The sequence below is a fragment of the Antedon mediterranea genome, chromosome 11 (assembly GCF_964355755.1).
Source record: "Antedon mediterranea chromosome 11, ecAntMedi1.1, whole genome shotgun sequence".
Classification (NCBI taxonomy): domain Eukaryota; kingdom Metazoa; phylum Echinodermata; class Crinoidea; order Comatulida; family Antedonidae; genus Antedon; species Antedon mediterranea.
The window spans coordinates 13,934,606-13,949,869 of NC_092680.1; the positions used below are offsets into that span (position 1 = coordinate 13,934,606).

General features: G+C 32.3%; 1 protein-coding gene across 11 annotated transcripts in view; it reads left to right on the forward strand.

Annotated features, from left to right (window-relative positions):
* The window catches only part of LOC140062156 (signal-transducing adaptor protein 1-like), a 62,992-nt gene that overhangs the window by 14,654 nt on the left and 33,074 nt on the right, over positions 1–15,264 (forward strand). For all 11 annotated transcript variants that reach the window (XM_072108223.1, XM_072108224.1, XM_072108231.1 and 8 more), the window contains exon 3: positions 8,196–8,306. In XM_072108223.1, the coding sequence (XP_071964324.1) occupies positions 8,196–8,306 (111 nt within the window). The remainder of the gene's footprint in view (positions 1–8,195; positions 8,307–15,264) is intronic.

Sequence of the window (15,264 nt, forward strand, 5' to 3'; positions counted from 1 at the left end):
ATAAAGTACTACTCCTTATTCGTTGTAGTATCCAGCTGGGATTTGGCATGGGTATACTAGAGGGACATGCTATAGCCGGATTTTTTAATTTCAAACCGGATGCAGCCATATGACTTCTCGAAGATGGTACCTTGGTTGGTACAATTTTCGTCGTAATATAGCCGTGTTTGGTGTCGTTTCAAAGGTCTTGATTGGAGAATAAGAATATATACAGTAAACCTATTTATGATAATTGATATTGTTATGTCACTTATGCTCCCGGAAATAGCAAAAAAATCACTTTGAGATTTCATAATTTACCGTAATTATGCCATTTCCGGTTATGTGACGTAACTTTTCGAAATATAGCCATATTTGGTAGCGAGGTTATTAATGTGTATGTGATGTTACATCCCGTCTTATGACGTCATTACAGCTTCTTTTGCTGTACCCCGAGTATCACACATTTATGCTTGTTAATAATTATATTTATTATTATTTAATAATAATAATCAAGGTTTATTTATTTCAATGGTTCTTGCAGTTAAAAAAAACTGAATAATAAAAAATAATAATTGGATACATAATATAAAAACATTTAACATTAAAATTAACATCTCCATTAATCAACAACATACAATTACAATTTAAAATACATTATAATTATATATTAAAATACAATTATTAAAACAGAAATTTGGAACTGTTTGGTATTGAATAATATAAGATTGCCCGCGAATATGAATTGTAGTAAATTGCATTAGGCCCGGTTATTTAAAATATTTACGAGGTAGGGAATGGGGCTACGTTTGTATCGTTCTGTTTTGACACTGGGCATCGTATGGTGTTTCCTATCAAATTGTACTTATGGGTTTCTTCTCTTAGTGGTGGTAACCATTCTTTAAATTCAGAATTAAGTATGTACCAAACTTAATACAAAATTCGTTTCTTCGTTCCTTAAGGGGTTGTAATTTTAAAATCGAACAAGCTGCTTCATATGAGACATAATTGTGACCTAAGATGATTCGACACGCACGTTCAGTAAATTCAAATGACAAGAACATGTTCAGACATGTGTACTATTGTCGTCGTGGTGACACATTTGGCAGACCCTTTGGGGGTCCACCGTTTGGCATGGTAAAATTGGATGCCTTTTAATAGATTTTTAGATTCCATACATGCCAACATTCCCGTTTTTTGACTCGTCTCCCGGCGAAATATTTTGCTCCCGTTTTTCCACATTTTCTCCTGTATTACAAAGATAAAGAATTTGGATGTATATGTGTGGTTCTGCATTAAAATATAACAAAAAGGCTTTAAACACAAGCAAATTTACGATATTTAAGCTATGAAAGGAAATGGGACTTCCCTCACATAGCCACCACGCGATATCGCTTGTGTGTCACTGCACTCCTTACCCCTCGATAATAGATAGAGGGTACTGTTGACTTTTAAAAACGCCATCTTCCGTTCATTAAACTTCAGATGTTTATGTATTTAATTCTAAAACCTACATGTGTTTGACACAATATTACAGCTGCAGCCCTAAGTTCCCTGATTAATAAACAGGTAGTGTGTGGTCAGTGTGAATGGCTGGTTATCGACCACTCGCAGCTTGTTTGCCCTGTACTGTTTTAAGGTACAGTAAGGGTGTGTGGCCACAGTGCTGGACGTTGGACTACTGATCGTGAGATCGCGGTTTGAATCCAACTCTCGCCGCATTGCTTGTATCCTTAAGGCAAGATACTTTACTTACGTTTGCCTTTCTCCACCCTGGTGTATAAATGGGTACCCGGTTTAGATCAAGACAAAACTTTGCGCAGATTACTAGCTGCATTATGGGAGTATGTTTCCATACGTGTTTGAGGCAAAAATGACCGGGATAATAATGTTCAGCTTCTTAGAGGTTTCACAACATTAGGCGCTATATAAATTCACTTCCCAAAATGGATTTCTCCGTGCATGACACAAACATGTTTGAACGTCGACGTTTTGTTTTGATATTCAAAAAGAATAGCTAGCCATCTGTCTGACACAAACGTGTGTTAACAACTGGCTTTGTTTTAAAAGGTGTGTTATAAAACTGTGCTCTAGCTTATGAATATTAATGAGGTGCATAATGAGAATGGTTGATTGTCAAAAACGTTTGAATGATGGCAAGTATCTGAAACATGTCATTTGTAAAATTTACCAAAAGTGCCTGATAAACACAGCTAATATATAAAAGCTGTAAATCAAAACAAATAGTGAAGGAATGCTGTGGTTTGTATTATTCAATGCATGTTTTTATTATATTGTGTTTGCTTCAAATAGTGAACTTTGCTGCATATTCTGTTGTTGTGAAATTCATTTCGTAATAACTTATGTTCCTTTCTATTGTGAAGAGCAAAACTTGTGATGGTATCTAGGCCAAATCTAGTATTACTAAAAAGCCTTTCAATTTTAACACACTGAACCATTGTGTCAAGGATAGTAATACATGTATTGGCCATTGAAGTTAGTATTTACTGTTTATTTGGGTACAAAATTCTTGATCCATTCTAAGGTATCTTCAATTCATTATACTTGTTATACTGATAATTATATATTTTAAAATGAAGTACCAGTAGAGGGTTACAGCACTGTAATACCCTGTGTGCATTTAATCCTTTAATATTAATCAGATAAAACCCCAAATAAAACCACAGGATGGCAGATGGGCCATGGTTACAAAATCCACTTTAAAAATTGCCTTTTTAATTTACAAAGTGAAGTACTATTTTGTCTGTATAAAGCCCTTTCACATAGAATTGCGGCAATAAGCAAGCCGGTATTATTGCCGGTCTAGACCCATTCACACAGAAGGTAATATTACGGTAATTTGAATAATAAAATGTCACATCTAAGGCGCAATATTAAAAGATAATTACTGTCTTCATAAAATAGAGGTCGCACTTTTTTAGAAAAAAAAATGGCAGGCACCGCTGAGGAAACATGACTGAGGAAGTGTTTGCTGCTGCTGTTGTGTGTCCGTTTAGTTTTTTTTGTTTTTATTTACGCTGCATAAAACCTATATTTTTGCCTAACGCCACTCCGTGCTAATAACAGTCCGATCATGATGGCCATCTATAGAAACAAAATCTATTAGGCTTACAAATAGATGCGAATTTAATGCGCACGCACTGGAGGATGTTCCCTGCTAGAACTATACTAACTAGGGCCTTAGCTTACGTTTACAGCATGTTAAATAATCTTTGGACCAACATTACTATATTAATATTATTTGCTGTGTTCTTCCATTGTATTATTTACACACTAAACATATATATATATATATATATATATATATATATATGTTTAGTGTGTAATATATATATATATATATATATATATATATATATATATATATATATATATATATATATATATATATATTGATATATATATATATATATATATTGATATATATATATATATATATATATATATATATATATATATATTGATATATATATATTGATATAATTTAATAGGCCTAAACTAATTGCCACAGTCTTTCTCAAGGAAATAATGTCCCGAATTTAATGCTTCACTGTATAAGCAGGCGTTATATCATGGACTCTTTCAAACAGATTAGGCTTATGACCGTGACGGTAATATTACCACAATTTTACTAGGTCCAGAGGCGGTCTAACGGAAGCCGGCAATAAGGTGTTTTTACTCTTTCACGCATAGGCCGACATTCATGAATTACCGGAATATTACCGTCTTATAGCTCTGGGTGAAAGGGGCTTAAGTTTGAAATACTTACCATAACAATGAAACAGAAACTTCTGACTCAAAACTTGTAATTTGTATTCATTTTAAGTCAATGCAGTTACTGCATGTAATATAGATGGAATATAAAAAAATTATTATATAGACCGAAAAACTAATAGTATTTTTTTATACAACAATTGTAATCATTTACAATGTGGTGTTAAAGTGTTAACATGACTGTACCTGCCTATTGTCCTAATTATTATTAAATAATTATTCATCACTGTTGAATTGGATGTCAAAGGCCTCGACATAAGTGGCACTAACATAATACATTTATAGATGATGCCATCTAAATGTTGGTTTCAAATCTTCTAACGATTCTAATTCTCTTGGAGCTAAATTTTTTATTAATTTATTCCAATGAAGGTTGTAAATTAAAGATTTAAATAATTTAAAGTATTAACAACTGACTTTAGGAGTTTATTTAATTTAACACCATAAGGACCCAAAGTATCCCATTATTATAAATTAAAATAATATCAATATTGAGAATTTTAAAAAGATGTTATTCATAACTAATTCAAGTAAAGCTGATTCTAACCAGAAGCAAAGGTTTAATCTAAAAGCTTATCTCCCTCCTCAAGTAAAATACAAGACGCCTTTTAATGCCTACAGCCTAAATCAACTTCATCAATTTGTATAAAAGCGGCAGTAAAAAGAAAACAATTGATAGCACTATAATGAGAATATGATGCAAGTGGGAGATTAATTTAAGGAGCAAAATCCAGTAAAAGAATAAATAATCCTATTTAATCTTTGAGGAACAGACATTGTAGCCTTAATTTGTTTACCAGTATACATGTTACATGAACTACAGTTAAATTGAGTCTGGGGCAAATGGAGCACATTAAGAAATAATTTCTTTGATTCCAATGTTGATTATTTTATTTTATCATCCATGATGATAAGGAAAAGAAAAAATTATTGTGTTGGCCCCGACCGACCCTAAACTAATGAATATGCATTTTAAAATTTTTTTAGCCAAATAGCGATTGTGAAACCAACTGGTGAAATATGTCGTCTTATTTGCCAAATTGTCGAAAACAAGAAAAAAAAAAGCAATTAACTGTGAATCGATCATGTGATTTTAACTTTAAGTTTTAACTAAATACATGCTTTGATTATACAGTGGTTGACGAGACATGTTTTTAATAGTTATTTAAAAGGCATGGATTCGTCAAGCAAGTATATGTTTGATAAAAATTTACTTAAGATTGTCGTAAGCTCTTTCGTTTTCAAAAGGAGGCCTCCAGCGTCGAGGGCCACTTAGCGTCCTTAACCTGTGTTACGCCAGTCAGTGGCGTAACTGCTATGAGCACTCACTGGCTTAACCCAGGAGCGCAAAATCTTGTGGGACTCCTACGGAGAGCCAACATGAAGAAAAATGTATGTCGAAAATGCCAAAAATGCCTGAGGCCTCCAGCGTTGATGGCCACTTACCATCTCTAAACCAGGGGCCAGGTTATAATATACGATTAAATACAACCAAAAACAAATACACCTTTTCCACGAAACTGAAGACATCTTCAATCGATGAAAAATAATGCCGAAGCGTAACCAACAGAAATAACATAGCGTTTTCAGCCTATTTTTGGAGGACGAGTTACTTAAAAACATGTAACTCCTACCTCAACGGACAGTCGTATGGACAACATTTTTACTGTAAAATGGTCTTAAGAGATTAAAGCATATTAGAAAAATTGTTTTCACTGCTTAAAATTCATTAAAAAACACCACAGTGTATAAGCATAGGCTGCACCGCGAAAAAACGCCTGTGCTTATACAGCTGGGAAGCTATAGGCAGTTGATTTTCGAATGAGTATCATCACATGGCAAAATTGTCAAAATCAAATCAAAGATTAGAATACAATCAGGTGTGTTATAGTACAGACGTATATGACGTTAAGACCTTATTTTATGAGCATAATACAGTAGTCTTTGTGTGCCTATTGTGTAAAACAAGTGCTGTAGTACATACTGAATGCAACATACAAGTTAAATTAACCTTATACTAATGTAAAGAATAAACAACAATATTTCTTACAAAAAACACCGCTCGCTTGTTGATATAATACTACCCATGCTTTTTATAAAATCCAGCAAATTCTCGAGTACGATGATATTGACTGTGTAATTTTCGTGTGGCAACACTCGCGTTTGGCGATAAATAAAGAAAAGTCATCTACTGGGACTTGAACTCGCGATGAATTGTCACTCCATCACAAGACGACGCTTCATCCGATGTGCCACGCAACTTGCTTGAAGAAATTAATCAACTAAACTATTTAAACTATGCATACATAGCGCCCTCATTTGTTATTAGTCCTCCCTAGATGTGATGAAAGACCGTGAGCACGTACCATTCAGTGGTTTTGGATGAGATACGTAAAATACGCCAACAATTTAGTAGCATTATTATATAGATTGTCCCCCTGAAAAATATTTTTTTTGTCAAATTTGTTTTTGAATGTTTCATTTTATTGTCACTTAATAATTATTCTTGTTAACCAAAAAAATATTTACCTGAAAAAATGTAATGTAAAGCAAAAAATACTTAAATTGTCTGTCAGACAATGGTTTTTGGTTCAAATTAAACGTTTCTTTTCTTTTTTTATAAGTGAATAATTTTTTTTTTTTTACAGAGGTGAATAACTTTTGTATTTGAAGTAAAATACAACAAGAATTCATACTTTGATTTGTCTTAATTGTGCAATTGAAATTTAAAAATAAAAAATACTGAATCTGTAAAAGATGATGTGCTTATAAAATAATTTAAATAAAAATTTAATAATATTAAAGCCAATTTCAGACCACTAAACAGAATTTCTGTCACTTTAGCCTAGATGTCAACAAGTGATAAATGGTATAAAGGGACATTCAAGTGTGAACAAATTGTATCCTATTACAAACAAAAACCTTGCTATGGACTGTTTTGATCATATAGTTCAATGATTATCTGACAGCGAATTACAGTATTATAATATAATAACAAGATTTTACAGATTATTGTCTGCATGCATCGCAATAATACTGTATTTATCAGCAAATGTTTTCATAGACTTCTCCCAGACGTGCTTTGGTGTGTGTAATTGAGCATGACCCATTCCTAGTTTACAAAATACCAAAAATGGCAGCCTCTAGCTATAGCTTTCGCTTGATATCTGAAGGAGTAGTCCTCTGGGGATATAGCTGGCTAAAGCTGTGTCATGAAATCAGTTTCTCAAAAGCATAAGAAATGGTTAAAATTTAGTATGATTGAAAAATGAAAGCTATAACATTTGATTACAAGTTCTAATCAATGGTTTTATTCAATTTTTGTCAGAGGCCTACGACAGGGTGACCGATTACAACTGCTCCACAGCTCAAATCAATACAATGCCAACTATCTGTCTTGGTCTTTGAAATTCTATTAGAGGTTTTGACTTGAGAAAGTGAGTGGCCGAGCGGTTAAGACAGTGAAACCGTAATTACGTAGCCATAACATCGGCAGGGGTTCGAGGCTCACTCACTGCATGGTTCTGGTGGTACTGTACAACGAGTCTTCTCGGATAAGGACTATAAACCGTAGGTCCAGTGTACACAACTAGCTCGTGTGCACCTTAAAGAACCTAGTACATCTTTTGAGACGAGTAGGGTTTACCCTGGTGTATTAGTACATCACAGCCACTGATCACCAACTGGGCCCTCTGGGAGAGCAGTCTTTGACTGAAGAGGTCACCCAGTATAAAAATAAACTAACAAACAAACATGTTTTCAAAGTATGTGATAATAGGATAACCTATTGTTATATGAACAAATTTTCTCTCAATTAATTATGCATTCAAAATTTTAATATAAATTTAAGTAACTAGAAAGTATACCCTCTCCAGAGCGGGTTTTAAAACATCATTTTATCAGAGCCATACTTGCCCTATAATATCCTCATGATTACTTTACAAGAGTTTCAGGTCTTTTTGAAATTGCAATTTACATTGACTTTTGACATTGCATGACCTTGGTCCCCTTCTTGATATCTGATTCATACTAACCATATCTTCAATTTTGGATTGATCAGAGGAATTTAAAAATGTTGAGATTTGACTTTGACTTTTGACCTTGGCCTAACAACTACAAACTTGTTCTTATACTGAGCCACCCACCCAAGTTTGAAGACTTTAGCCAAGTTTCAGGTCTATCAGAGCAATTTCTTAATTTTACCTTAAATTTTGACATCCCATAACCTTGGTTGGCGCCTTTCTTGATATTGGATTCATACTTATAGGGTTGTTTTTCTCAAGTTTCAGCTTGATCAGAGCAATTTGAAAATGATGAGATTTGACCAAGACCTTGCAACCTTGTCTCTGAATAAACCAGGACAGACAGATAGACAAGCAGAGATTTGGAGAATTATAAAGATTATTTCTTTTTTTTTTCAGCCTGTCGATACAGCAGATTTAGATTTAGACATACAACCACAAATCGAAAAAGACAAGACATGTTTTAAGTTTTTTGTCAAATGTAACAGATCAAGTAAATATAAATTTAGGGTAAGTGTAAATTATGTTTTTATTAATTTTGTCCGATGTTAAACCATCATCACTGCCTAAAGCATTTTTTTTTTTAGTTAACGACAGTGTATGTGAAGCCTGATGGTACGCTCGCTTCGCTCGCGTACCATCTAGGTGTCCACAGATGGTTCTCGAATACACGGTAATTTCAGCTTAAAAAAACTGGCGATTTCAAATGTACGTACCGCAGGACTATAAATACATTGTCGTTTTCAGAAACGAATAAATAGACACGATGATTAATGTAGTCAACTAAAATTAGCACACTGGGAATTAGGCCTACTTCCGAAGGAGAAACTTGTCTTAAAATGAGTCCAAAAAACTAAAACTGTCCCTGTTATAATCGATTGAAATAGTATAGTACATGTAACAATACACCACTTATATTTTTTATAATTACGGTACTAATTAATACAATAAACAGTAACCACATTCACAGTAAGAAAATTTCGACGACAAAAATGGTTAATTAAAGTATTTGAAAGATATTGTGAAATTTTGGTAATCATTGACATTAAACTTTTTGAGATATTTGTTACACAAAATCTGTACAGAAAGAAATTGCGAAGAAACATTTTTTTTTGACAAAAACAATTTCTCACTAGAATTTAATTCGTCACTTTGACGAATTATAGGTGATCATTTTTATCTTTTTATTGACATTAATATTTTTTAAACATGCACGTACGTTAACATACGATCGAAAAATGTTGATTTATGCCATCCTATTATACGTATATAGTGCTGATTTGTGCCTATTATATGCCATATACATTATGTACAGTATATACTGTATATCTATATACAGTGTAGCATTGGTGAAATTATGGACACAAATCATGATCTAACTTTTTGGTATTATGACATTATCAAAATAAACTTGTGGATAATAATATCGAAAGATAATGAATTGAGCAATAAAATATAACAATTGGATGAAAATTTGGCACGAAGAAGCGCGGTGAGCGCTCGTTGAAATTTGTATAACTTTGACTAAAGAATTTTAAAAACTACTTTTTTGCTTCAACTGGCCATATGATAACGTTACAACATCAGATGGGATTAATTTGTATATGAATTCATATCTACATTTCACCAACTTTCAAAATAAATTATAAACATCAAGGTCAACTTTAATTCAGAAGAGCTGTAAGGTATTCAAATATACATTGTAGGGGAAATTACGTAACCACCGTTATTCAAATTTTAAAACGTGATGACGTCATCAAAATGAAAATATTGGCAACTCATGAGTAACATACTTGGTTAAGGTAGAATATGTTACAAATTAAAAGAAAATCAATCACAGATAAGCGAGTTGAGCTCTGTTGAATATGGTGGTCTATGACAAATGAGAAAAAAACCCTATTTTAAAAATGTATGTGGCCAAATGATGACGTCATACCATTTTGTACGTCTAATGTGTATATACAATTATTTCTACACCTCATTGGCTACCATAGTAAGTTTAAAAAAATGGGGGTCACCTTCCATTCTGAAGAGTTATATTCATTTTAAAAAGGCCTTATTTTTTACCATTTTTAACACTTTTGTACAATTAATGTGCGCATTTTGTCATTTTTAACGTGCTCGTATAGCACTATTTTAAGTCGAAATGGACTCAAATTTGGTGATTGAACTATGGAAGATGAGTAGAATGCAATTTGTACAAAAAATTGTTATTTTTTACGCTTTCTAGGTACGCCCGCGCAAAAACGTGTTTTTGCGCAGTAATTTTTTTAAACACGCAAATGGCCTAATTCATGCTCTAAATTGATCAAAACATAATTTTGAGCTTTTTAAATTTTTAACGCGCGATTTCTTGCGCATGACCCTACGTGCGCGTGGGTTTTTATTTGCTAATATTTTTACCCTTGACCTGAAGTTTACGTGTAGTGAATTTCATTAATATGAGATAATTTATTATGAAGATATGATTGATAATGTGATTTCACAAAATGGCGTATAAATGACGTCACGGATGAGTGATCACGCTGAAAAGCTTATTAGGACTAAGTTAAAGTTTTTGAAAAACATTCTGAAATTTTCGTAATCATTGACATTAAACTTTTTGAGATATTTGTTACACAAAATCTGTACAGAAAGAAATTGCGAAGAAACATTTTTTTTTACAAAAACAATTTCTCACTAGAATTTAATTCGTCACTTTGACGAATTATAGGTGATCATTTTTATCATTTTAATGAAATAAATTTTTTTTAAACATGTACGTACGTTAACATACGATAGGAAAATGTTGATGTATGCCATCCTATTATACGCTTATAGTGCTGAGTTATGCCTATTATATGCCATATACAATGTACAGTATATACTGTATATCTATATACAGTGTAGCATAGGTGAAATTATGGGACACACATCAAGTTCAAATTTTTTGGTATGATGGAATTATCAAAATAAACTCGAAGATGACAATTTCGAAAGATAATGAATTGAGCAAATAGATATAAGGATTGGAAGAGAATTTGACACGTAGAAGCGCAATGCGCGCTCTTTGAAATTCTTATAACTTCGACTAAAGAAATTTAAAAACTACTTTTTAACTTCAACTGGCCATATGATAACATCACAACATCCGATACGCTTAATTTTTATATGAATTCATATCTACATTTCATCAGCTTTCATAATAAATTATAATCTTCAAGGTCACCTTTAATTCTGAAGAGCTTTAAGATATTCAAATGTATGGTGTAGCTGAAATTACACGACCTAGGTTATTCAAGTTTTTACGCGTGATGAAGTAATCAAAATAAAAATGTTGACTACTCATTAGAAAGATAATTAATTGAGCAAGCACATACTAAAATTTGTGCGAAAATCGGGCTCAAATAACGGAGATGCGCTCTATTGAATGTGATAACCCACACAAAACGATAAAAATTCCTAATTTCTAAATTCAAGTGGCCATTTGATGACGTCATACCATTTTGTACGTCTAATGTGTATATACATTTGTATATACAACTTATTGGCTTCCATAATAAGTTAAAAAAATTGGGGGTCACCTGCCATTCTGAATAGTTATATTCATTTTAAAAAGTCCTTATTTTTTACCATTTTTAGCACTTTTGTACAATTAAAGTGCGTATTTTGTCATTTTTAACGTGCTCGTATAGCGTTATTTTAAGTCGGAATGGACTCAAAGTCGGAGAATGTACTAAGGATTGTGAGTAGAATATGATGTATACATCAAATTTTATTTTTTACCCTTTTTAAAAATCGCGTGCGCAAAAATGTGTTTTTGCGCAGTAATTTTTTTAAACACACAAATGGCCTATTTCATGCTCTAAATTGATAAAAACTAAATTTTGAGCTTTTTAAAATTTCAACGCGCGATTTCACGTGCATGACCTTGAAACGCCCGAGTTTTTATTTGCTAATATTTTTTACCTTGACCTCAAGTTTACGTGTAGTGATTTTCATTAATATGTGATAATGAATTATGGAGATATGATTGATAATGTGATTTCACAAAATGGCGTATACGTGACGTCACGGATGAGTGATCACGCTGAAAAGCTTATTAGGACTAAGTTAACGTATTTGAAAGACATTGTGAAATTTTGGTAATCATTAACATTAAACTTTTTGAGATATTTGTTACACAAAATCTGTACAGAGAGAAATAAATAATAAGAATAAGAATAAAGATTTCATACAATAACAATAGGTGATCATTTTATTCTAAATGATCACCTAATTACGTACAGTATTTACAATATTGTCAAAGTATTGCAATGCTATATCTCAGTTTTAAGTTTATTCTCAAAGGGCCCATAAATTTACCTACTTGTGTTAAACCATGGAGGGCTCATAAATTTACCTACAAACTGGGAGAGATTGGAATGTTCCATTCATCACAAATCAATACATTTGTATAAACGTATATTAAATCTATCAAAATAGTATTTTTTTAAAGAAAATCGGCCTGTCTTCAACATTATGATACTGTACTCGAGCTGTTCAACCGGTTTTCAGCTATTAAAAACAATTATCGTAGGAGGAGATAGGGAAATGCGAAGCATCCTCGTATTATTGTGTGCGGGTATTTTTTAAGAGGACATCCATTAGACAGTGTATACTACGGTCGGGAAAACACCCCTATTTGGGGCAAATCGTTGAACCTAAATTCGTTTTAATTGTCAATAACTAATTATCTAACTCAATTTAATTAGTAAACAGGGTTACATCTGGTGGTTTAAATCAGTACCGAGATTCTAACCTTACTAACTTTATATATCATCGAGTAAACATTCTAAAAATAACGCGAGATTTACCGAATTTTGCCCTTACGTAAATTTATATATAGATTAATAGTTTTAGATGAGGAATGTAGGTTTATTTTGATGAATTTTCTATGATGCATGACTTTTGAAGCTTTTGAAGCTATTTCACCCATAATGATATAAGCAATGTAGCCAGTGGCGACTACGGTATAGAACACTGAATTGAATTTTCTTATTCAAGATATGAACTCATATTCTATGTCAATTTGAGTACTATGTGTCTGCTTTATTAATATTCTCAATTTTGTCAAAGTACTGTATTCTCACTTGCACTGATGAAGCTCTGCTAATTTGTCTGGCTGTTTTACTTTATTGTTTTGATTTAGCTTTTTGTTTATTTTCCATTGAGATCCAGATACAAAATCAAAACGATAAAGTAAAACAACCAGAAAAATTAGCAGAGCTTTCAGAGAACACTAGCCCTTCATCAGTGCAAGTGAATGTATACGGAGTGTTTCTATATAATTGTAAAAATTTAAATCTGAAGAACATATACATCTGATGTTGACTCAAATCTAATCTATTATTTACCTCCGCCAAGGAGGTATATGTAATCGGTAGCGTGTGTTTGTTTGTTAGCAGGATTACTCAAAAAGTAATTACAAGATCTTTACCAAAATGAATATACAGATAGATATGTGGTCAAGGACCATTCCATTAAATTTTGGGACCATTGTCCCAATTCTGGACCACTTTTTAGTATAATTTTCAGACCTGCTAGTGTTAAAAGATAGAACAGAATTTTTTAAAAGCCGGCGAGCAGTCTTAAAGTAACAAGTATACTGAAATTGCATTTTCTCGAGAACTACTTGTCCAAAAAACTTCATTTTTATACAAGAGGCAAGAGTTATAATTTGTGATTTGTAATTTTAAAACATAATTTGATTTAATGTGCACGTTTTTTGATGCCAGTAGTTTAAAAAACCTATTTTCTTTTCAAATTCACTCGTTTGATTTTCGCGTTCGTTGCTGTTCTATTGTTAGTCAACTGAAGCTATTGTTAATTGAAAGGCTTGTTACATAACCATTACACCAAACTCGCATACACATGCTTGTAGTGAAATTAGCCTAAATCACAAACAGCATTAAGACACACACAAATATATATATCTTTTTTTTTACCGGAGAAATCTTATGTAGGAGAATTTTACAGTAGGCGGAGGTATGCCCTCTCGGAGTGGCTTTCTAGTTGCATTATTGTTTGTTGGTTAAATAAAGGAATGAAATAAACAAAAAATTGTAGCAATTTATGAATGAAGTTTAATGCCCTACTCTCGCTCCTCAAAACCAAATAAATTTACAATCTCTGAGTTGTTTTGTTTGCTATCAAGAACTTTTTCTAGGTCATACTTTGAGCAGACTTGAAGGTTATTCTTATGTGCACCACTTAACACCTCATGACATTTCCTTCCAGATATTAATGCATCCTATAATAATGTGGTTACTCCACCTTAAGTGTCTATTCTTAGTGAGTCGTGGGAATTGTCTCAACTGTGACTCAAATCTAAACAATTTATTTTGATTTCCTTCACCTATTCTACTTTTTGTTTTAGTGAATGTTAAAAAAGATGAAACTTAAACGACAATTGGCCATTGTTTGTTATCTCTGTAAAATGTTTCAATTCCTCTACTACAGTACATGATTTGAAGTTGCAATAAATTACTCTTACTGTATGACTGTGAGACATTTCCTTTAATACTATAAACAATAAAAAAAACTTAGGAACGGGTCTAGGACAACTACCCCCTGGACAACTATTACCCGGAAAACTACTACCTGGACAATTAGGAGGAGAGAGAGAGAAATGTTTTTTTAAATTGTCTAATGAAATCAATTAATTAATAGTTTAGGCTTTTTTAAAATCTAAAAGTAAAATTAGGAGGTTCTTTTCTGTAGAATATGAATTGGAATAAAATAAAATGAGTATAAATGTTTAAGTTAGACGTAAACATATCATGGGTATGATTATTCTTTAGGTTCTAAAAACGTTTATTTATTGTCAGTGAACGTATAATGTCATTAAACAGCATGACATAAGCTCTTACGGTCTTCGGAAAAAATATTTCTTACAAAAAACGCCGCTCGACTTTTTGACTAACAATTTTAATTTTTTTAGTTGTTCTTTCTACAAATATAATGGTTTATTATATAAATTATTAATTTTTGTTTAACAATCAGTAATAAACATTTTGTGTAAATATAGTCTGGCCTACTGTACAGAACAAAACTGGAAAGCCACTCTGAGTGTGCCTACTGTAAAATTCTCCTACTTAAGATTTCTCCGGAGAAAATATATATATATATATATTTGTGTGTGTCTTAATGCTGTTTGTGATTTAGGCTAATTTCACTACAAGCATGTGTATGCGAGTTTGGAGTAATGGTTGTGTAACAAGCCTTTCAATTAAACAATAGATTCAGTTTACTAACAATAGAACAGCAACACGAAAATAAAACGAGTGAATTTGAAAAGAAATAGGTTTTTTAAACTACTCGCATAACAAAAGGGTGAACATTAAATCAAATTATGTTTTAAAATTACAAATCACAAATTATAATTCTTGCCTCTTGTACAAAAATGAAGTTTTTTGGACTTAATTAGTTTTCGAGAAAATGCAATTTT